General features: G+C 45.4%; 2 protein-coding genes across 5 annotated transcripts in view; one reads left to right on the forward strand and one right to left on the reverse strand.

Annotated features, from left to right (window-relative positions):
• LYPD6 (LY6/PLAUR domain containing 6) overlaps positions 1-7,646 on the forward strand; it is a 32,556-nt gene extending 24,910 nt beyond the window's left edge. For all 4 annotated transcript variants that reach the window (XM_063401036.1, XM_063401038.1, XM_063401037.1 and 1 more), the window contains 3 exons: positions 1,321-1,419; positions 3,505-3,635; positions 5,101-7,646. In XM_063401036.1, the coding sequence (XP_063257106.1) occupies positions 1,321-1,419; positions 3,505-3,635; positions 5,101-5,283 (413 nt within the window). In that variant the 3' untranslated portion in view covers positions 5,284-7,646. The remainder of the gene's footprint in view (positions 1-1,320; positions 1,420-3,504; positions 3,636-5,100) is intronic.
• Positions 7,647-10,185: 2,539 nt separating this feature from the next.
• On the reverse strand, positions 10,186-20,147 carry MMADHC (metabolism of cobalamin associated D). Its single transcript, XM_063401033.1, has 8 exons — positions 20,051-20,147; positions 19,733-19,782; positions 18,093-18,237; positions 16,404-16,621; positions 15,108-15,213; positions 14,492-14,622; positions 11,724-11,810; positions 10,186-10,499 (listed from the first exon to the last, which is right to left on the reverse strand). The coding sequence occupies exons 2-8, from the start codon at positions 19,739-19,741 to the stop codon at positions 10,305-10,307; spliced, it is 891 nt and encodes a 296-aa protein (XP_063257103.1). The 5' UTR covers positions 19,742-19,782; positions 20,051-20,147; the 3' UTR covers positions 10,186-10,304.
• Between the last annotated feature and the right edge of the window lie 709 nt (positions 20,148-20,856).

Genomic DNA, 20,856 nt, shown 5'->3' on the forward strand with positions numbered 1-20,856 from the left:
TGGGAGCTGCCCCTGCCTGTGGCAGAGGGTGGGATAACATGGGCTGTAATCCCTCCCATCCCAAACTATTCCCTGATTCGGTGTGAGACTGGACCAGAAGGGCTGGAAGGACACGTGGGGTTACAGGCAGCTGCTGGGGCACCCACAGCTCCTGCCTTGACTCCAGTAACTCCTGGAGCAATGGAATTGTGCACCTTCAGCTCTTCCCTCACCGCTCTGCTCACTTTATCAGACCCAGACTCACTGAATTCCGTGAGAGCAGGGTGCCTGTGGAGCTGTCCCTGCCTCCTCTCCCCACAGAAAACTCTCTGCTCAAATTCTCTCTTCTGTGCAAGCAGGCTGAAATTCCTGTTTGTGTCACAGCTGTGACCTGCCAGAGGTGCAGGGTGAGAGGATTAATTAATCATTGTGTTGTCCCAGCCCCACCAGAGCTGCTGCTGGGTGATTTCTTGTTCCTTAAAAGCTGAAAGGAGAGAAGCAATGAAATCCTCTTGCCTCACCTCTAGGATCCTGCCCAGAGCAAGGGGAGTGATGAGGAGGGAGGGTGAGGATGTGGCCCTGGGGCTGGGGGGGTTCCATTCATTGGTAAATGTGACCTGTTCACCATTTGGCTCCTGAGAAGGTGGCAGCACCTCGAGGATGGATCCAGAGTGTCCCAGAAGTGCTGCCAGGAGAGCAATTAAGGAACGAGCCCTCGTTTGGTGAGATAATCCAGGACAGAGGCTGCTGTTCAGAGCCTGAGGTTCAGCAAAGTGGTTTTGTTCCCTCTGGGGCCCTGAGCCTGCCTCCAGCAGGAGCAGCTCTTTGCCTCGGTGGGACAATTCCCGGAGTGTTTAAATCCACCTGATATTTTGTTATCAGCACCGACAGAGCCGCAGTGCTGGATGTGAGCTCTGATTCCAAGGGAAGGAGCATTCCCAGCTCCCATTAACTCCCTTTGAAGTCAGCACTGGGCACTTGGGCTGTGTAAACACAGCTGGAACGAGTCCACAGGGACCCAAATGTGCCTCTCCTGCTGTGGGGGCAGAGTTTTACAAATCAGAACCAACCTGCTGACACTGACAGGAAAAAGTGGAGAAAATTGGATCTAAAGAGAAAAAAATGTTGCTGTTTTCTCCTGAAAAGCAGCGTAGAACCAGAATAATTGGGCCATTTAAACTCCATTATCCATCCCTTTTAACTCCATTATCTATTGCTTTTAAATCCATATTTTCCATTCCTTTTAACTCCATTATCCATCCCTTTTAACTCTGTATTTTCCATCCCTTTTAACTCCATATTTTCCATCCCCTTTAACTCCGTGTTTCCCGTTGCTTCCAGCCACGCCGTACCCTCATGGATTTAAGTGTTTCACGTGTGAAAAGGCCTCCGATAATTACGAGTGCAACCGCTGGGCTCCGGATGTTTACTGCCCCCGAGGTAACCAGCCCCACCCCAGGCGTCCATCCCAACCCACATCCCACCCGTCATTCCCAGAAATGTGGGAATTCTGGAAAATGGGATTCTGGAAAAACCCTTCAAGCTTTTCTGCCTCCTTGCAATGGGTGAGGTGGAGGAGTTTGAGCTGCTTTTCTCTGTTTTTCTCTGTTTTTCTCTGTTTTTCTCTGTTTTTCTCTGTTTTTCTCTGTTTTTCTCTGTTTTTCTCTGTTTTTCTCTGTTTTTCTCTGTTTTTCTCTGTTTTTCTCTGGTTCACTGGGGATTAAATCAGGTTTTCCTAGAATCCCAGGCTGGTTTGGGTTGGAAGGGACTTTAAATCCCTTTCCTGGGACACCTCCCACTGTCCCAGGCTGCTCCAGCCTGGCCTTGGACACTTCCAGGGATCCAGGGGCAGCCACAGCTTCTCTGGAATTCCAGCCCAGGCCCTCCCCACCCTCACAGGGAAGGAATTTTGAGAGTTTTTTTCTCTTCCTGGTGAACACAGGACCAGTCCTGGCTGTGGTCACTTCCCTCCCCCATGGCACAAATCCACACCCAGGGCAGCCATGGCTGGAATTCTGATATTTTCACTGGTTTGATCCCATAAAATCCCCTCGGAGCCTGAAATGAGGAACAGCTCAGAAAAGCCCTTTAATACAAGCACTCAAATATCAGATCCAGGCACTGCTGAGCTCCCCAGATCTCCCCCTCCTTCAGTTCTCCTCCGAGACCCTCACACAACATCGAGATTATCCACAGCCCCAGTGAATCCCATTCAGATGGGCTGTTTGGGGGATTTTACCTTTGGAAAATGTTTATTTTGGAGGGACGAAATCTATTTATTTTGGAAGAAAAATATTTTTTTTGGCAGGAGATGACCCCAGTGTGTTTGTCAGGCCCGTTATCAGCCCCAGAATTTGCTTCCTTTGAGCTAAAATCAAAAAGAATAAACCCCCCAGGCTGGCTGGAATGGGATGAGCACAATATTCCCGGATATTCCTTGTTTTGACAGGAGAAAGGGGTGTGGATTTTGTTCCTCCTTGTGGATTTTGTGTGTGGCCTTGGACGTGACAGCCGTCCCTGCTCGGGCTCCCTGTGCCAGGAAAATCCCCCTCTCCGAGATGATCCCACAAAAAAAAGGAGGAATAAAGGATAAAACAGCCTTGAAAGAGTTATGGGGTGCTGGAAGCTGGATTTATTCCGTGTGGGGTCTGCCAGAGCAGGAGAGGGAAAGCCCAGATTTGCTGGGAATGGCACTTCCAGCAAAATCCTGGGAGCTGCTGCCTTTGGGATAATGCTGAGCTTTAGGGCAGGAGAAGCTGGAAAAGGTGGAAATTTCTCCTTTTTTTCCCCTTTTTTCCCCCTTGTTTTTTCCCTCCTTTTTCCCACTTTTCCTCTCCTTTTTCCATCCATTTTCCCCTCCTTTCCCTCCTTTTCCCATCCATTTTTCCCTCCTTTTCCCCTAATTTTTCCCCTCCTTTCCCTCTCCTTTTCCCCTCCTTTTCTGTCTTCTTTTTCCCCTCCTCTTCCTTCCTTTTCCCCTCCTTTCCTCCCTCTCATTTTCCCCTCCTTTTCCCCTCCTTTTTTTTCCTTTTTCCCTCCTTTCCCCACCTTTTTCCCTCCTTTTCCCCTCCTTTTTAATACATCTTTTGTATTAAAAATCGATATTTCTTACCATGATTTGATAAAAATCCAGGACTTCTTCCCTATTCCTCCTGCTGCTGGACTCCCAGGGAAGGGGAATTGGGCAGATGAAGATTTTCCATGTTTTTTTAGGGATAACACAGCACTTCAGCCAGCACAATACACAATAAATACACCAAAAAATTATATATATATTTTTTTAAATACCATATTTGTTCCCGATTGCTGCTGCTGCTGGACTCCCAGGGAAGGGGAATTGGGCAGATAAAGATTTTTCCATGATTTTAGGGATAACATAATGCTTCAGCCAGCACGATACACAATAAATACACCAAAAAATTGTATTTTTTTTTTAAAAAATCCAATAATTGTTCCCGATTTCTCCTGCTGCTGGACTCCCAGGGAAGGGGAATTTGGCAATAAAGATTTTTTCCATGTTTTCAGGGACCAGGTACTGCCTGAGCCAGCACACGATGAGGGCCAGCGGGGAGAGCGTCTCTGTCACCAAGCGCTGCGCGGGGCTCGAGGAGTGTCTGAGCTCGGGCTGCTCCTACCTCGGGCACGAGGAGTACAAGGTGGGCAAACGGGGGAAATTATAGAATTTATTTGTAATTTTATCGTGTTTTGTCAACATAATATGGGCTCACACAGAGAAAAATGAAAAAAATAGAAGAGAATATGTATATAAAAATTATATCTAATATTAAATTATATCCAAAATAGAATAGAAATATAATATAATATAATATAATATAATATAATATAATATAATATGATATGATATGATATGATATGATATGATATGATATGATATGATATGATATGATATGATATGATATGATATGATATGATATGATATGATATGATATGATATGATATGATATGATATGATATGATATGATATAATATAATATAATATAATATAATATAATATAATATAATATAATATAATATAATATAATATAATATAATATAACAAAATACAATACAATGTAAGTAATGTAATATAATGTCATATAATATAATATAACAAAATACAATACAATGTAAGTAATGTAATATAATGTCATATAATATAATATAATGTTTACTATATAATATATAGAATATATATAATAATAGAATATATATAATAGAATATATATCTATATATAATTAATATAATACAATATATTATATTTTATATATCTATAATGGGAGGAGAGGGGAAAAGGAGGGGAAAATCCCAGTGAGCTCCTTTGCAAATGTACCATTATTTTTCCTTCATTTTTCTCTCTGGAATTCCTCATTCCCTGTTTACCCTGTGCCTTTCTCCCTGAAATTCCGGCATTTTCTTTTTTTCCTGTGCCTTTCTCTCTGGAATCCCTCATTCCCTGTTTTCCCTATTCCTTTCCCATTGGAATTCCTCATTCCCTGTTTTCTTGTGCCTTTCCCCCTGGAATTGCACATTCCTTGTTTTCCCTGTCCCTTTCCCTCTGGAATCCTTCATTCCCTGTTTTCCCTTTCCTCTGGAATCCCTCATTCCCTGTTTTCCCTTTCCCCTGGAATTCCTCATGCCCTGTTTTCCCTGTTCCTTTCCCATTGGAATTCCTCATTCCCTGTTTTCTTGTGCCTTTCCCCTGGAATTCTGAATTCCCTGTTTTCCCTGTCCCTCTGGAATTCCTCATTTCCTGTTTTCCCCTGGAATTTCTCATTCCCTGTTTACCTTGTCCCTTTCCCTCTGGAATTCTTCATTCCCTGTTTTCCCTGTCCCTGTCCCTCTGGAATCCCTCATCCCCTGTTTTCCCCTGGAATTCCTCATTCCCTGTTTTCCCTGTCCCTGCCCCTCTGGAATTCCTCATTCCCTGTTTTCCCTTTCCCCTGGAATCCCTCCTTCCCTGTTTTCCCTGTCCCTGTCCCTCTGGAATTCCTCATTCCCTGTTTTCCCTGTCCCTCTGGAATTCCTCATCCCCTGTTTGCCCTTTCCCTCTGGAATTCCTCATTCCCTGTTTTCCCTGGAATTCCTCATTCCCTGTTTTCGCTCCTCCCCCGCGCTCCCAGGTGTGCACGTCCTGCTGCGAGGGCTCCATCTGTAACCTGCCGCTGCCGCGGAACGCCTCGGACGCCGTGTTCGCCACCGCGGCCCCGCTCGGCGCCACCGCGGCCCCGGCCCCGCCCGGCCCCGCCACCGCGCTCGGGCTGTGCCTGGCGCTGCTGGCGACAGCCGCGGGACACGGCCTGTGACAGCGACAGTGACAGCCATGGGACACGGCCTGTGACAGCGACAGCCGCGGGACACGGGCTGTGACAGCGACAGGGACAGCCGCGGGACACGGGCTGTGACAGCCGCGGGACACGGGCTGTGACAGCCGCGGGACACGGGCTGTGACAGCGACAGCCGCGGGACACGGCCTGTGACAGCCGCGGGACACGGCCTGTGACAGCCGCGGGGACAGCGACACGGACTGTGACAGCGACAGCCGCGGGACACGGGCTGTGACAGCCGCGGGACACGGGCTGTGACGGGGACGGGGACAGCGACAGAGACAGGGACTGTGACAGCCATGGGGACAGGGACAGGGATGGGGACAGGGACAGGAATGGAGACAGGGACAGGGATGGGGACAGGGAGAGGAATGGAGACAGGGACAGGGATGGGGACAACGACAGGGACAGGGACAGAGACAGTGACGGTGACAACGACGGTGACAGGGATGGTGCCAGGGAGAGCGACAGGGACGGTGACAAGACAGAGACAGGGATGGTGACAGGACAGGAACAGGACAGTGACAGGGATGGTACCAGGGACAATGACAGGGACGGTGACACGACAGGGACAGTGCCACGCTGCCCCAGCTGAGCCACCCGGCCGGGCCTGAATCCCCTCCTGGCCTCTGGCTCCTCCCGATCCCACCCGGATAACCGGGACGGGCTGGCGGAACCCCCGCGTGTCGCCGGAGGAACTCCCGGAGGAATTCCCGGGACCCCGCGCTGATCGCTCTGGAAGGGACCTCTGAGGCTGCAACAGCCACCAAGCCCCGCCTAACTCTGGGCAAGTCCGGCTTATCTCGGCCTTTGAGGCGTTCCGTCACTGCTGGCGTCATCGAATCCCCCTTGGGAGCAGCAGCGTCATTAACTGCGCTGGCTCATTAACAGGCGTTAATTAACGCGTTCCGCAGCCCGGCATGGGCACGGGGAGGAGCGAGCCCTGCCCAGCAGCAGCTCCGGCACCGCCGCGGTTCCGCATTCCCGGTGCCTCTGCCCTGGAATTCCTCATTCCCCGCGAATTTCCCTGGGAATTCCGCTGGAATTCCCGAACCGAAGCAGAGAAATCCCCAAATTCCTCCTCTCCCGCGGGATCTGAGGCGCCGAGAGGAGCAGGAGGATGAGGAGGAGCCGCCGCTCGCCGGATTCCCGCTGGCTCAGGGGGATATTTCCAATTTTTTCCCATTTTAGCCCCAAACCCCGCGCTCTGAACGAGCGAAGGTGAATCCCGAACATCTCCTGGGATTTTTATTCCACGGGCTCCGGGCCTGTTCGGGTGACCTGTGGGGCTCGTTTGGCCCGGAAATCACGGATGCAATATTTATTTTTATAAGTCGAGGAGGAAAAGATTCCAGTGCTGGAAAAGATTCCCAAATCGCTGATCTTGCCCGAAAAAAAGGGAGGGTTTGCAAGTCAGCGAGCCTGTAATATATAAATGCTAAAAAGAATATATATAAATATAAATATATATATAAAATGTTCTACATCACTTTAAAAAAAGAATCAACTTTGTCTTGCAAAGTCAGTAATAAAAGCAGGCTGTCATGGACTTGCTTTAAAACTGTTTTATAATTAGTTTTTTTTCTAAATAATCATTAATTACTTTTTCAGGAGCAGATTTTTTCCTATTCTTGCTCCAAGGTAACTTGAGCTCTATCGAATTCTGGTATTTTTAGGCTCAGAAGCTTTTTTGGGGGCAATTGCAGGGAAATGCAGACTCCTGGAGAGCTCCCAGGTCCGGAATCCGTGTGGGATATCCTGGAAAATCAGGAATCTGCTCATGGAAGGGGCTGTCCTGGATTTTGTGGCCTTGGGACTGAAATTTCCAGGGAGGTTTCTTGGAGCAGCTCCCCATTTAATTCCAGGTGATTTCTCCAGGGAAGGAAAGGCTCAGTGTGTTTCACAGATGTTATTTTTTAAAAAAATCTATCTATATATATAAATTATAGATATAGATCTTTATAAAAATCGACCTTCACAGCTGTTTGTTTTTCATTATTTTTAATATAAAATCAACATTTTTGGGGTCTCATTCCCAGAATTTTGCTGTCCTTTCAGGACTTCCTCACCTATCTCTGTTTTTTAAAATCTCTTTTTCTATGCAAATTCCACCTGGCTCTGGAAATTCCCCCCCTAAAAAAAAAAATCCAAGCCTGTCCCTCCTCTGGCATCTCCCTGGATGGTTTTAAAAAAGGAAATTTGCACCAGTGTGGGGCTCCAAACCCCAGAAAATGCTGAGCTGCACCCTATTTATTTTTCAGGGCTGTTGCTTTGAAATGTTTAATTGTTTTTAACAGGTGTAAATTCTGTACAGCTGTATAAATAAATGGGTTAAATATTCACTGCGAGGCGTCTGATCAAATTCCAGCCGTGGAATTAGAGGGAACACCAGGAAAACCCCACCCAGAGCAGGCTAAATGTGGGAAAATGATGGAAAACGTGGAGTTTTCCAGAGGAGAGGGAAAACAGAATCCAGGGATCCCCAGATAAACGGGAATTCCTCAGATTTGTGTCCAGTATAAAATAATTGGTAACCCCTGGAGCTCGATAGGAGGAAAACACGGAAATAATTGATTATTTACAGGGGAATTCAAATAAAATTCCCTAAATACAGCTCAGTTTGGGATTTTCCTGGCTCCTGGGATTAAGGGACAGCAGCAGCCAGGCATTGTTGTGGATGAGCTCCATAAGTGACAGGATGGAGTGAAATCCCTGCATTTCCTCTCATTCCTGCTCACAGTCCTGCCTGTGGGAATTGTGGATGTTCTGTCCACGCTTTTGTCCCTAAATTATGAATTTTCCTGGTCTCTCTCACTCCAGAATGTCAGGAATGATCCCACGCTCCGCCCTCACTCCCTGATTTCCACAAACATCCCTCCCTCCTGCACCTCTCCTCACCTCAGCCCTCACACCAACCTGGATTTTCCAATATTCCCAGAATTTTATGCATTTCTGGATTTGAAACCCAGGGAGCAAAGGTCACTGGAGAAAAGGAAAAGAGGAAGAAATTGAATTTCTGCAGGTCACCAAAGCAATGCTGGGGAATGGCCGAGTAACTGCACTGCAGCACTTCATTCTACTCTCATTAATTAATTGCTTATTAATGAATTCATTCCACTCTCATTGAGAAAATTGTATCGAGAAAAATATCAGGAATTGGACCTCCCCTCAAACCATGAAATAAAACATTAATATTAACAAGGTCAAGGCAAAACTCCCACTATTGCCAGGGAGATTTCTGCCTCAGGAAAAGCCACTGGAAAAACCATTGGAAAAGTTCTTTACAGGACAAAACTCAAAGAACCTGAACTCAAAAATGAACATCCCATTAACTGGAATAACCTGACAGCTCCCACCCTCTCCAAAGCACAGGAGTTACAGGAAGCCAGCTGAAGATAAAACATTGAATCTTTCAGATATTTACAATTTATGTGAAGCACTCCACAACTTTTCCAGTATTTATCCAAGAAAAATTCCCCCAATGTCCAGTGACAACGCTCCTGTGTGGATTTTGCAAACAGACACAACACCCTGCAGTTCTCAAATTCTTTAATCTTCCTGCTGAGAAGGAGAAAAAAACAGGAATAAAGTCCTTGAAGTCACAGAGTTTTTATGGAGAGCAGGGTCAGGGATGGGGCTCTGGAATCACAGCACAAATTCCATGACAAAGGGATCAATCCTGCCCCAAAATCCAAGGTGCCAACACTGCAGAGGAGCAGGAAAAGGTTGGAATTGCTGCCTTGGGGAGGGAATTGGGAATGGGGAGCACTCACTGCTCCCTTGGGAAGTTCTCCTGGCTCCCGGGTCCGGGATCCAGCCAAGCCACGGATGGGCAGTGGTGACAAGGACAGAGAGAGGCACTTGGGCAAGGAGCTGCTCCTAAAGCCAGGAGAGCTTTGGTGAGCCTGGCTTAGAGCCTGAGCAGGGAACAGGGGCAGGTTTGGGATCCACGGGGTTGGATAAAACTGGGAAAAGACCAGTAGTGATCAAGTTAAAATTCCTGGATCTTCATCCAGCCTGAGGGATTCCCACTGCTCCATGAAAAACAGCTCCAAAAGTGCCCAGGCTGAGACTGAAATCTGCTTTATTGCTTCACCCCTGGAGCCAAACTGCAAGGCACTGAAATTCCAGGTGTTTCAGGTGCCCTGGAATTCCTTCCCTGTTGCTCCCCCACTGAGCTGACTGTTTTTGTGATACCTGAGGAGCCTGGAACCTTCCTGTTGAAACATCTTTCTAATTGCAATAATTGATCCTAATTGCTCTTTGCATTTCCAAATTCCAAAGGCAAGTCTAGATTGCATCCAAGCACAGGAAAACAGTGATGAGATCCAGGCATTGCCCTATTACCTCTTTTTTTTGGTATTTAATGACCTAAGAAAGTTACAAAAGCAACTTTAAATTACATTTAGATATATAAACTAATTAAATATATTTAGCTAACACTGAGAAAATAAATCCCAAGCACCATGAAGACAAAAAACAATAAGAGATGAGTAATTCCAGGGTAATTAAGGACTTTTTATGGAGTCTCTGGATGAGTTGGAGACCACTAAAAGTTGACCTCATTCTCATTTTCCAAAATGACAATGATCAGCCCAGATTTTCTAAAGTTCTGTATTCTGGGAGAACAATTTTATGACTCATTCCATTTTTTTTTTGGGCCAGTTCCTGATTTCAGGAGTGGCACAGACTGGTTGGAAATTTCTGTGGCATTTTCAGAGGATGCTGAGTACTAAAGTGCCCAGGGAAAGACAGAACTGTCGAGAGAAGAGAATCTGGCAAATTCAAACAGGAAACAATTCCCGTGCGTCTCAAGGCTGTCAAATCCACATTCCAAGCCACACGTGGTGAACACACATTCCCAAAAAGACTACAAATAAATACCAGCTACTTTTTATTCTCTAAGAACACTCGGAAGGGAGGAACTCCTGCCGCTGCCGAGGGAGAGGAGACTCATCCAAGCCCAGGACACCACGGTCACCCTGAGGGGGCAGCAGGGCTCAGTTCCCACTGAGTTTCCTCATGATGGGGCTGTCGGGCTCGGCGGTGGTGAAGATGCTCCCCACCACCACGTGGGTGCCCCACAGGTTGTGCCTGATCACCTTGCAGCAGCCCAGGTCGTCCACTGAGAACCCCAAGTGCCGGTAGCGCTCGTCCGTCTCCAGCAGGGGCGTGGTGGTGTAAGGCCCGAAAAACTGAACACAAAGAGGGCAAAAAGAACAAAAAAACAGAGGGGTTTCAACCCTGGAGGATGTTTGGAAGGCTGAGGGCAGCTGGAGAAGTGTTGAGTTTGATTTTGAAGGGTTTTCCTTTGGTGCCAATCCCACCCTCCCCTTTGGAAAGGTTCTGCTGCCTCTGCAGGGGCTCAGGGCAGAACCCTGCCAGAAACAGCACAGACAAGGCAGGGACTGAGCACAGAAACTTCCAGGGAAACAGCAAAAATGAACAGTTCAACTTTGCACTGAGTCCCTACAGAAAACTGGTTAGAAGAGCAAAGTGTGATTACACTGCAAACAGAGATTTAAATTAAACTGGCATTTCACTTCGAAGCAGGTATTTAAATTAAACTGATATTGCAGTTGCAAACAGGTATTTAAATTAAACTGGTATTGCAGTTGCAATTAGATATTTAAATTGAGCTGGTATTTAGTTAAAAACAGGTATTTATTTTAATTGAGCTGGTATTTAGTTGAAAACAGGTATTTAAATTGAGCTGGTATTTAGTTGAAAACAGGTATTTAAATTGAGCTGGTATTTCAGTTGTAACCAGAGATTTCAGTTCTTTATTTCTAGAGGAAGTTTCTGATTTAAAGCCACTCCTGACTCCTGGCCAGGATGTCACTGCTGGGGACTGAAGACAAAACCCCGCTTCCATCCATCCCCAATTCCTTCAATGCATGGAATTTTGGGGAGCTTTTCCACCCCTGCACTGCCTCTTCAGCCTTACCAACACCCCCTGCTTGCCTCTGTTGACACAATAAATCCCTGCTTTTTGCAGTGTTTTTAAATAAAACCCCACTAAGCCCGGCTTTGCCACGATCCCCTTGAACTGTGATACGGTTTTAGCAGAGCTCAGACTAAAATTCAGCTCCCACTGAAAGCTCCCTCTGTTGCAGAGGAACAAAAAGTTCATTTTTTGGGGACAAAGGGATCATTAACAGGTGCAAAGGGGTTTTTTAAAGCCTTCACCTGCACAGGTGTCAGGGTTCCCAAGTTACCTGGGGAGGGCATAAAGCACCCAAGGGATTTGGGGCACAAAACTTCTCCAGTTCCCTAAAATCCAATTTCATTTCCTGACAATGCTGGCCCTGCACTGAGAGCTGACACAGCTGAGCTCGGGGTTATAATCTTAATTTATGAAAGGGATTCTCCTGAAAAAAAATTGGATTTCAGCCAAATTCCACACAGCAAGAACTTACTGCCAGTCCTGAGGATGGATCGATGAAATCGGCCCAGTAGCCCTCAGAAGAAATTGCATAGCAGATTTCCTTGGCACCATTGATGAACTGAAAGGGAAAAAATTGGGAAAAGAAAGGTATCAAAGGAGGTTATTACATTAAAAGAATTATTTCTAACTTGACCTGTTATAAATAAAATCCTTTATTTACTTACAGTTCTAAAAAAATTGGATTTTCTCTGCAATTAGCGCCCTAAGCTGCTCAAGGTTCCAAATTTATAAAAATTAGATTTATTCAGCTTCAGTCTCTTAAAGGTCCAAAATAAGGGAAATTTACCTTTTACAGCAAATTCTGTATTAGTTCAAAATGAGGGAATTTTACCCTTTATAGTGAATTCTATAATAGTTCAAAATAAAGAAAGTTTATCCTTTACAGCAAATTCTGTATTAGATCAAAATAAGGGAATTTTACCCTTTACAGTGAATTCTGTATTAGTTCAAAATAAGGGAATTTTACCCTTTACAGCAAATTCTGTATTAGATCAAAATAAGGGAATTTTACCCTTTACAGCAAATTCTGTATTAGTTCAAAATAAGGGCATTTTACCCTTTACAGTAAATTCTGTATTAGTTCAAAATAAGGGAATTTTACCCCAGTAAATTGTTTATTTTGAAGTTTGATGGCTTTCATGATGAATTATGTCCAAACTGTAAATTAAATCCCAAATATCACCATTTCAGACACAGCATTTCTGACCCAGGATCTCTTTTGGTGGTGGAACAACCCCTCAGAGTGAGGTTAATAAACCCCTGAGCTGCATTAATGCAAATGTTTAGATTTGGCTGTATAATCTCATTTTTTAGCCCCTGAAATGAGCATTTTTCAGGTGAATCCTGCCAAGCAAACCAACATTTCCCTGTGAATTTGCTGTTTGTAACTCACACCCCCCCCAGTGACTGGATTAGACTTGACAAGGAGGAGCCTGAGGAAGAAAGATGCCAATTAACACATAATTAGACCAGATTAAAACGCCAAAGAGCAACAGCCCAGAAATAATTCAAAGAGAAGAACACACTGAAATGAAGGGAATTCTAATTTCTGTGGCATTTTATGGTGATTCCTTTATTTTGTGGTTGCTTTAGAGAGCCCACATTTGCATTTTAGGACATTCCCAGATTAATTTCAGGCATAAATATGATTTCTTTACAGAATAAACGCTGGGTTTGGGGATATTTTACCAATAATAGGTAGAAATGTTCTTTTTTGAGGTGCTAAGGGGGAAGGGCAGCAGTGAACAGCGACACTTGCTGGGGAAATGGAAAAGTTGTGGAAAATGGGAAATAAAAGGGATTTTCAGAGCCCTCTAGGGGTAAAGAACAAGACACGGTTCAGATGAAATAACAGAATTGAAATCCAGGGGAAAAGAATTAAAAGCATCCATTAAAGTGGAAAAAACCAGCAGAGAAATTGGTGATTTTTACATTTTTGACCAGTAAAAAGTGCTCAGACAGACTCTGCAGTGGAATCTTAATTAAATGACAGGAAAATAAAACCAGCAGTGAAATCCCACAAAATCCATTGGATTAAAGCTGGAATAAGTGAGAAAATAGTTGCTGGATCAGGACAACAATCAAGTGTCTTTATTAATTTCCTGTTACATTTTAACAGACTTTTGGTTCACCCCAGTATTTAGGATTTGGCTCACCCCAAATTTAATAGAATTTTGTGATATGGTTTTAGCAGAGCTCAGACTAAAATTCAGCTCCCACTGAAAGCTCCCCCTGTTGCAGAGGAAGAAAAATTTCATTTTTTGGGGACAAAGGGATCATTAACAGGTGCAAAGGGTTTTTTTAATTCTTAAATTCTGTAGAATTTAAGAATTCTAAGCAAGCATTTCATAAAGAAATAAAAAAAAATAAAGCTGGGGCGGAAAAAAAAAATCTCCATTTTATACGGGAAAAGCATAAATCCAAAATGTTTTTAAAATACAACACCAGAGCTAGAAATGCACCAAAACAGAGCTAGAAATGCACCAAACCAGGGCTAGAAATGCACCAAACCAGGGCTAGAAATGCACCAAACCAGGGCTAGAAATGCACCAAACCAGGGCTAGAAATGCACAAAACCAGAGCCAGAAATGCACCAAACCAGGGCTAGAAATGCACCAAACCAGGGCTAGAAATGCACCAAATCAGGGCCAGAAATGCACCAAATCAGGGCTAGAAATGCACCAAAGCAGGGCCAGAAATGCACCAAACCAGGGCTAGAAATGCACCAAAGCAGAGCCAGAAATGCACCAAACCAGAGCCAGAAATGCACCAAACCAGAGCTAGAAATGCACCAAAACAGAGCTAGAAATGCACCAAAGCAGGGCTAGAAATGCACCAAAACAGAGCCAGAAATGCACCAAACCAGACTAGAAATGCACCAAACCAGAGCTAGAAATGCACCAAACCAGGGCTAGAAATGCACCAAAGCAGGGCTAGAAATGCACCAAAACAGAGCTAGAAATGCACCAAAGCAGGGCTAGAAATGCACCAAATCAGGGCTCGAAATGCACCAAACCAGAGATTGAAATGCACCAAACCAGAGCTAGAAATGCACCAAAGCAGGGCTAGAAATGCACCAAAGCAGGGCTAGAAATGCACCAAACCAGAGCCAGAAATGCACCAAACCAGGGCTAGAAATGCACCAAACCAGGGCTAGAAATGCACCAAAGCAGGGCTAGAAATGCACCAAACCAGAGCCAGAAATGCACCAAACCTTCAGGAAGAAGAAGATAAACTCACATTTTCCAGGAGCATCTCCCTCTCCTCCTCCACCTCCTGGCTCCACACGGTCATGTCGTGTTTGCTTTTCTGGGTGACAGTGAGCACAGTGAGACGCTTGGAATTCACCTCTGGGAACAGCGACTCGAAGTCTGCAAAAGGGAAAAGCAGCAAAGTCTGCCCTGCTCCTCCACGGGAGCCTTCCCTTCTCACCCACACCCAAATTTCAGGCACATTTCCCCTTGGAAATTTGTTTTATTCCCATTTAATTTCAGTTGTTTTCTGCCTGAATAAATTAAAACCATCAAGTGAGTGCTGGTGGGAAGTTTTGTGATTCCCATTTGTTGTTTTGTTTAGGAGTTCCAAAGGATTTGGCAGCTGGATTTTGGGTGGGGGATTAAATGCAGAATTCCCCTGGCACTAAAACAACAATTTAAAAATGACATTTGAAATTAAATATTATATATTGTCAACAGCAACGCTTTGGTTTCCATTCTATACAGTGGGATTTCTGTAATTTTTAACTCTGAATTCACCTTTTCTACACCACACTCTTTGCAATCAATGACAGAGCATTTCCTGCACTGGTTTTACACTTTAGAAATTGGGATTTTCCTGGCCATAAATAAAAATGAACCTTTTCTCAGCAGCTCAGGACAGGCTTGCACTGCACATTCCACCTTGGCATTCTCAAAGTAGGTTTCTGCATTATTGATCTGCTGCTTCTGGGGAGCATCAGAGCCCTAAAACCCACAAAAATACAAAATTTCTCAGTTAATATCAAACAGGAATAACTCTGTACATCAAAATACGGTTTAGTGATCAGATACACTTGAGCAGTTTCAGGTGATTTGCACTGGGACTGCATATTTTTTATATTAAGTATTAAAATATTATTAAATACATTAAAAGTTATTAGAAAATACTAGAAGGTTACTATCTCTTAATATATTTTAATATCTTTTAATAGCCATTAAAAGTAAAATAGATTTTGGTGTTACTCAAATCCACACAGAAATATTCATATTTTTTAGAAATATCAAAAAAAGTTTTATATTTCACAGGAACTGTATTTTGTTAAAGCAAAACACATATAAATACAGAAATATTATTATACATAATATAAATGTAATATAAATACAGAATATATAAAAATATATTATAAACATACACATATATAACTACAGATTTTTTTGTTAATTATCTGAAATTATTGTTTGAATTATTTAATATAAAATTAACTGACAGATTTCAGATATTCCCTGATTCTAAAAGTGGCACTGAATGAACTAAAGCAGAATTTTCTGGTGGATTTTTAGGGGGAAAAAAAGCCTTTTTAGGGCTTTTTAGGGTCCAGCCAAGCTGAAAACACAACCTGGGGAGCTTTCAGAAGCTGGTATTTCCCAGCCCCTTTGGGATACGACGACTCATTCCCAAAATCCAGGATCCAGCACTTTCCCAATGGAGATTTCCTCACTGATTCCCAAAATCTGAGCATTCCAAACTGAGTCAGCAGCACTGAAGATTTGTGGAGATGTTTGGATCATGCTGCAATTACCAACTGATAATTCTGATTAATGAATGATGAATCTGAATCCTCCTGCTGTGAGCATTCCTGTGTGAATTCCACGGTTTTTACAACTAAACATTGCCCAAACTTGGCAAATCCAGACCTGTTCAATAAAATACTGCAGAGAATTTCAATTTTACTCTGTAAAAGGTGGTGAGACTTAGCAAACAGCAGGTTTGGAGACTGAAATCCTCCCATCAATCACCCCTAAAACGCTGTTTCAAAACAGCCTGAAATCTTTCCTCCTAAAAATAACAACTTTTGTGGCACCTCTTGCTCAACCCAGCTAAAGTTCAGATTTCCAAACTGCAGCAAATCCCTTTCCAGGAGGAAAACCCCCGAGGCAGGGGGGTTTTATCTCACCTGGAATTCATTGATGTACTGTGCCATGACAAACTCGTGCCTCTCGCTGGCGGAGGGCTCTGCCAGGATGTCGGGAAGGCTCCTGGAGGTTTGGGATTTCTTCTGGGAAGCAGTGCCATGGAGGTGGCAGTCGAAGCCGATGTTGCCAGGCAGCTGGAAGCGCTGGTCCTGGGGGCCAAAGGGCCCCATCGCCTCGTCCGGCCACACCGTGCGGGGACCTGCGGGGATTCCACTCAGCAGATCCCAAAAAAAACCCAAAAATGCAGGAAAAGCCAAGGGGAAGCCCCTCTCCTACAGGGGGAAAGCAGGAAAATCCCTCTCCCACAGGGGGAAAGCAGGAAAATCCCTCTCCCACAGGGGGAAAACAGGAAAACCCAAAGGAAAACCCTTCTCCTACAGGAGGAAAGCAGGAAAATCCAAGGGAAAACCCCTCTCCCGCAGGAGGAAAGCAGGAAAACCTTGGGAAAAGCCCCTCTCCCACAGAAGGAAAGCAGGAAAATCCATGGGAAAACCCTTCTCCCATAGGAGGAAAGCAGGAAAACCCCTGTCCCACAGGAGGAAAGCAGGAAAATCCAAGGGAGAACCCCTCTCCCACAAGGGGAAAGCAGGAAAATCCATGGGAAAACCCCTCTCCCATAGGGGGAAAACAAGAAAACCCAAGGGAAAACCCTTCTCCCACAGGGGGAATGCAGGAAAGCCCCTCTCCCATAGGGGGAAAACAGGAAAATCCAAGGGAAAATCCTTCTCCCACAGGAGGAAAGCAGGAAAATCCATGGGAAAACCCTTATCCCACAGAGGGAAAACAGGAAAACCCAAGGGAAAACCCAAGGGAAAAACCCCTCTCCCACAGGAGGAGAGCAAGAAAATCCAAGGGAAAACCCTTCTCCCACAGAAGGAAAGCAGGAAAACCCCTCTCCCACAGGGGGAAAGCAGGAAAATCCATGGGAAAACTCCTCTCCCACAGGGGGAAAGCAGGAAAACCCTGGGGAAAGCCCCTATCCCAGGAGGAAAGCAGGAAAACCTTGGGAAAAGCCCCTCTCCCACAGAAGGAAAGCAGGAAAATCCATGGGAAAACCCTTCTCCCATAGGAGGAAAGCAGGAAAACCCCTGTCCCACAGGAAGAAAGCAGGAAAATCCAAGGGAGAACCCCTCTCCCACAAGGGGAAAGCAGGAAAATCCATGGGAAAACCCCTCTCCCATAGGGGGAAAACAGGAAAACCCAAGGGAAAACCCTTCTCCCACAGGGGGAATGCAGGAAAGCCCCTCTCCCATAGGGGGAAAACAGGAAAATCCAAGGGAAAGCCCCTCTCCCGCAGGAGGAAAGCAGGAAAATCCAAGGGAAAATCCTTCTCCCGCAGGAGGAAAGCAGGAAAATCCAAGGGAAAGCCCCTCTCCCGCAGGAGGAAAGTAGGAAAATCCATGGGAAAAACCCTTCTCCCACAGGAGGAATGCAGGAAAATCACTCTCCCACAGGGGGAAAACAGGAAAACCCAAGGAAAAACCCATGGGAAAACCCTTCTCCCACAGGGGAAAAGCAGGAAAACCCAAGGGAAAGCCCCTCTCCCACAGGAGGAAAGCAGGAAAGCCCCTCTCCCACAGGGAGATTTGGTGACAAACACCAGCACAAGTGTGTCCCAAATCCCGCTCCCAGACTGGGATTCCAAGGGAAGAAATTTGGGTTTTTCTCACATAGATCAGGAGGTGCAGCAGCCACGTGAGGCTCATCGGAGCCCGAGGATCCTGCAGTGGAAAAAGCTTTGGCACTCCCAACTCTTCTGACTAAGGAATAAAAGCCTGGCAGGTAGGTGACCAATCTTGCTCTGTTACAGAGCACCTGAAGAGAGGAAAAAAATCAAAATAATCATTTCAACAAACTCTGTGAGTCACGAGAAAAATCCTCCGTCAATAATGATATTAAAATTTTAATTATGGCCAGCTGCAGAAGGATTTTATTGTGATTTTTACATTTTGCTACTCCAAAGAAAAAGCCTCAAAAACAAGGGGGTTTGGTGGTAATTAAAGGCCTCTCATGTGAGCAAAATGCCCTGAAAATTTAAATTTCTAAATAAAAACAAAATTAAAATCTAAAAAATTATTAGAAGTAAATATAAATAAAAGTCCAGTACCACTGAATTCAGCACTACAATTAAAACTAATTAGTTTAATTAGTTAATTACATAACTAAAGCTAATTTGAACTAAATGACAGATAAGAATTGTCTCCATGATTATTTCCATGCATGTCACCCTGGAAAATACAAATCCCACCTGGCACAGGGTGGGTGTTTTTTGTAAAACTCAACTTTTCAGGTGAGGAACAGCAATTCTTTAGAGAAAATCACTTAAAAGGGTTTTCCTCAAGAGCTGGAGCTTTGATTCTATAAAAATTGATGCAATTTTACATCAAAAGAGGGACTTTCAGAAGTAATTTACTTTAAAAAAAAGAGAATAAATGGTGCTGTTTGGATGTTTCATATAAAAATTGTATTTAAAGCAGCAGATCCTAAGGCAGCAGAAAGTTTCTCATCCAGCACCTTTGTATAAACATAAAATAATTTCTACCAAATTATAAAAACCTCAAATGCTTAAAGACACATTTAATTTATGACTTAAATCAATTATTTACAGCTCAAACCTGGAACTGCCTCGTTGCAAAACAGCTCTGAAAGGTTCCTGCAACAACAAAAATCTGATCCCACTCACATCTTTTCTTCTTTATTATGTAAAATCGCTATTGAGATTAATTTTTGCCCGACGATGATGTTACAAACAGATGTAAACAATCCCGGCTGACGGGTAATTAGCAGAAAAGAGCATTTTCCTCATTAGCAGCCTCACTTAGCACGGAGATGTCGCTAATTACAGCTGTGACTGAGCTCACTCATGCAAATATTGACACACCTGGCATTGCACGAGGAACAACAGGAATTATTCGTGTTCCCGCGGCGAGGGCAATAATAATAAAAATAAAATCAATAAAAGGTGTTTGTTTTATTCTCCAGCCTGGAATCAGCTGAGTGCTGCAGAAACGCGGGATTGCTTTGAGGCTGAGGCCAGGATAATGGGAAAAGGACAGGAAAAAAGGGGATTTAATCCTCAGTGATGTTATTTTGGGATATTCAAGCTGAAGAAGGGCTGGGTTGGGGACGTGAGGAAGGAATTCTTCCCTGGGAGGGTGCGAGGTCCTGGCAGAAGCAACCCGGGATAATGGAGGGTGTTGGAATGAAATTATTTTTAAGGTCCTTTCCCACCCAAACCTGTTGGCAACTTTATTTAATCCTCAACTCCGCCGCTCCCGGGATAGCCACAAGATCGGGCGTCCTCACTCACATTGGCCATGGCAGACGCTGCTCTCCCCTCGCTGGCAGGCCCGGATACCCCTGGAAAAGAGAAGAGGAGAGAGGAGAGAACAAAAAAGGGACAAGAAAAGGGAAGGAAAAGGAAAAAGAAGGCGCCGGACACCCCAGCCCCGACGGCTCCTCACACCCCGCCCGCCCCACACGGCCTCCCCCGCGCTCCCCCGCGCCCCAGGAGCGGCGCGGCCGGGGACAGGCAGCGGCAGCTGACGGGAAAGGAGAAGGAAACGGGAAAAGGGGAGAAGGCAGCAGGAAAAAAGGAAAAGAAAAAAGAACCCCCGGCCCCCCTCACCTCTTCCTGCAAAATGGCGGCGCTCACCCGCCCTCGCCACGCCCTCGCTGCGCTCCCCCAGGCCGAGCCAGTGGATCCGCCGACACCTCGATGGGCGCGGCGCGGAACCGGGCTGGATCCGCCGCTCGGCGTTCGGTTGCTCGGGGCTGCGGGAGGGGCTGTGGGAGGCCGTGAGGGGACGCGGCGATGGCGGCGGGCCCGGCGGGGCCGGCGGGGTTCCCGTGGGATCAGCGGGGCTGGCATCCGTCGTGGCGGGGCTGGCGTGTCCTCTCGGTGCTCCCGGGCCGGTGTTGCCCCGTGTGAGGGGCGGCGAAGGGCGGGGCAGTACCCGCGGGGGGCACCAGGGGGCGGTCATGGAGCGTCAGCCGCCCTCATTCCACTCATCATTCCCGGGGATCCATAAAGTGGAAAATAAAGGGGAAAAGGGGGAAAAGGGATTTTATTGGAGGGAATTGAAAGGGTGGGAGTGTTTCCACTAAGGAAAAGCGCGAGGCCAGGAATGGGGAGCATCAGTGGCACTTCTGCCACAAAACACTGACTTCAGGGCAAGACTTCGAACAACTTATACAAAATAATAATAAAAATATTTAAAACTTTCTTCAATGGCTTCCCTCCCTGTTGTTCTTGTTATTTTGGTTTATTTTTTAATGGAAAAGCTCTGGGCGGGTTCCCCAGGGAATGGTCACAGCCCCAGGGATTAAAACTCTTCTTTCTCATTTTTTGCCGTTTCTTTGCTGTCTGTTCCAAGCAGGATTGTTGGTCAAGGAAAGGGAATTTTAATCTCTCTCAAATAAAAGTTTGGGCGT

Source organism: Prinia subflava, chromosome 6, assembly GCF_021018805.1.
Source record: "Prinia subflava isolate CZ2003 ecotype Zambia chromosome 6, Cam_Psub_1.2, whole genome shotgun sequence".
Taxonomy (NCBI): Eukaryota; Metazoa; Chordata; class Aves; order Passeriformes; family Cisticolidae; genus Prinia; species Prinia subflava.

What these genes read in the sequence shown, in the direction of transcription:
- MMADHC (XM_063401033.1), bottom strand. An exon ending in AGTACATCAATGAATTCCAG is followed by an intron (nt 15,214 to 16,403) that starts GTGAGATAAAAC and finishes TGTGGGTTTTAG; the next exon opens with GGCTCTGATGCTCCCCAGAA. An exon ending in ATCCATCCTCAGGACTGGCA is followed by an intron (nt 10,500 to 11,723) that starts GTAAGTTCTTGC and finishes CTTTGTGTTCAG; the next exon opens with TTTTTCGGGCCTTACACCAC.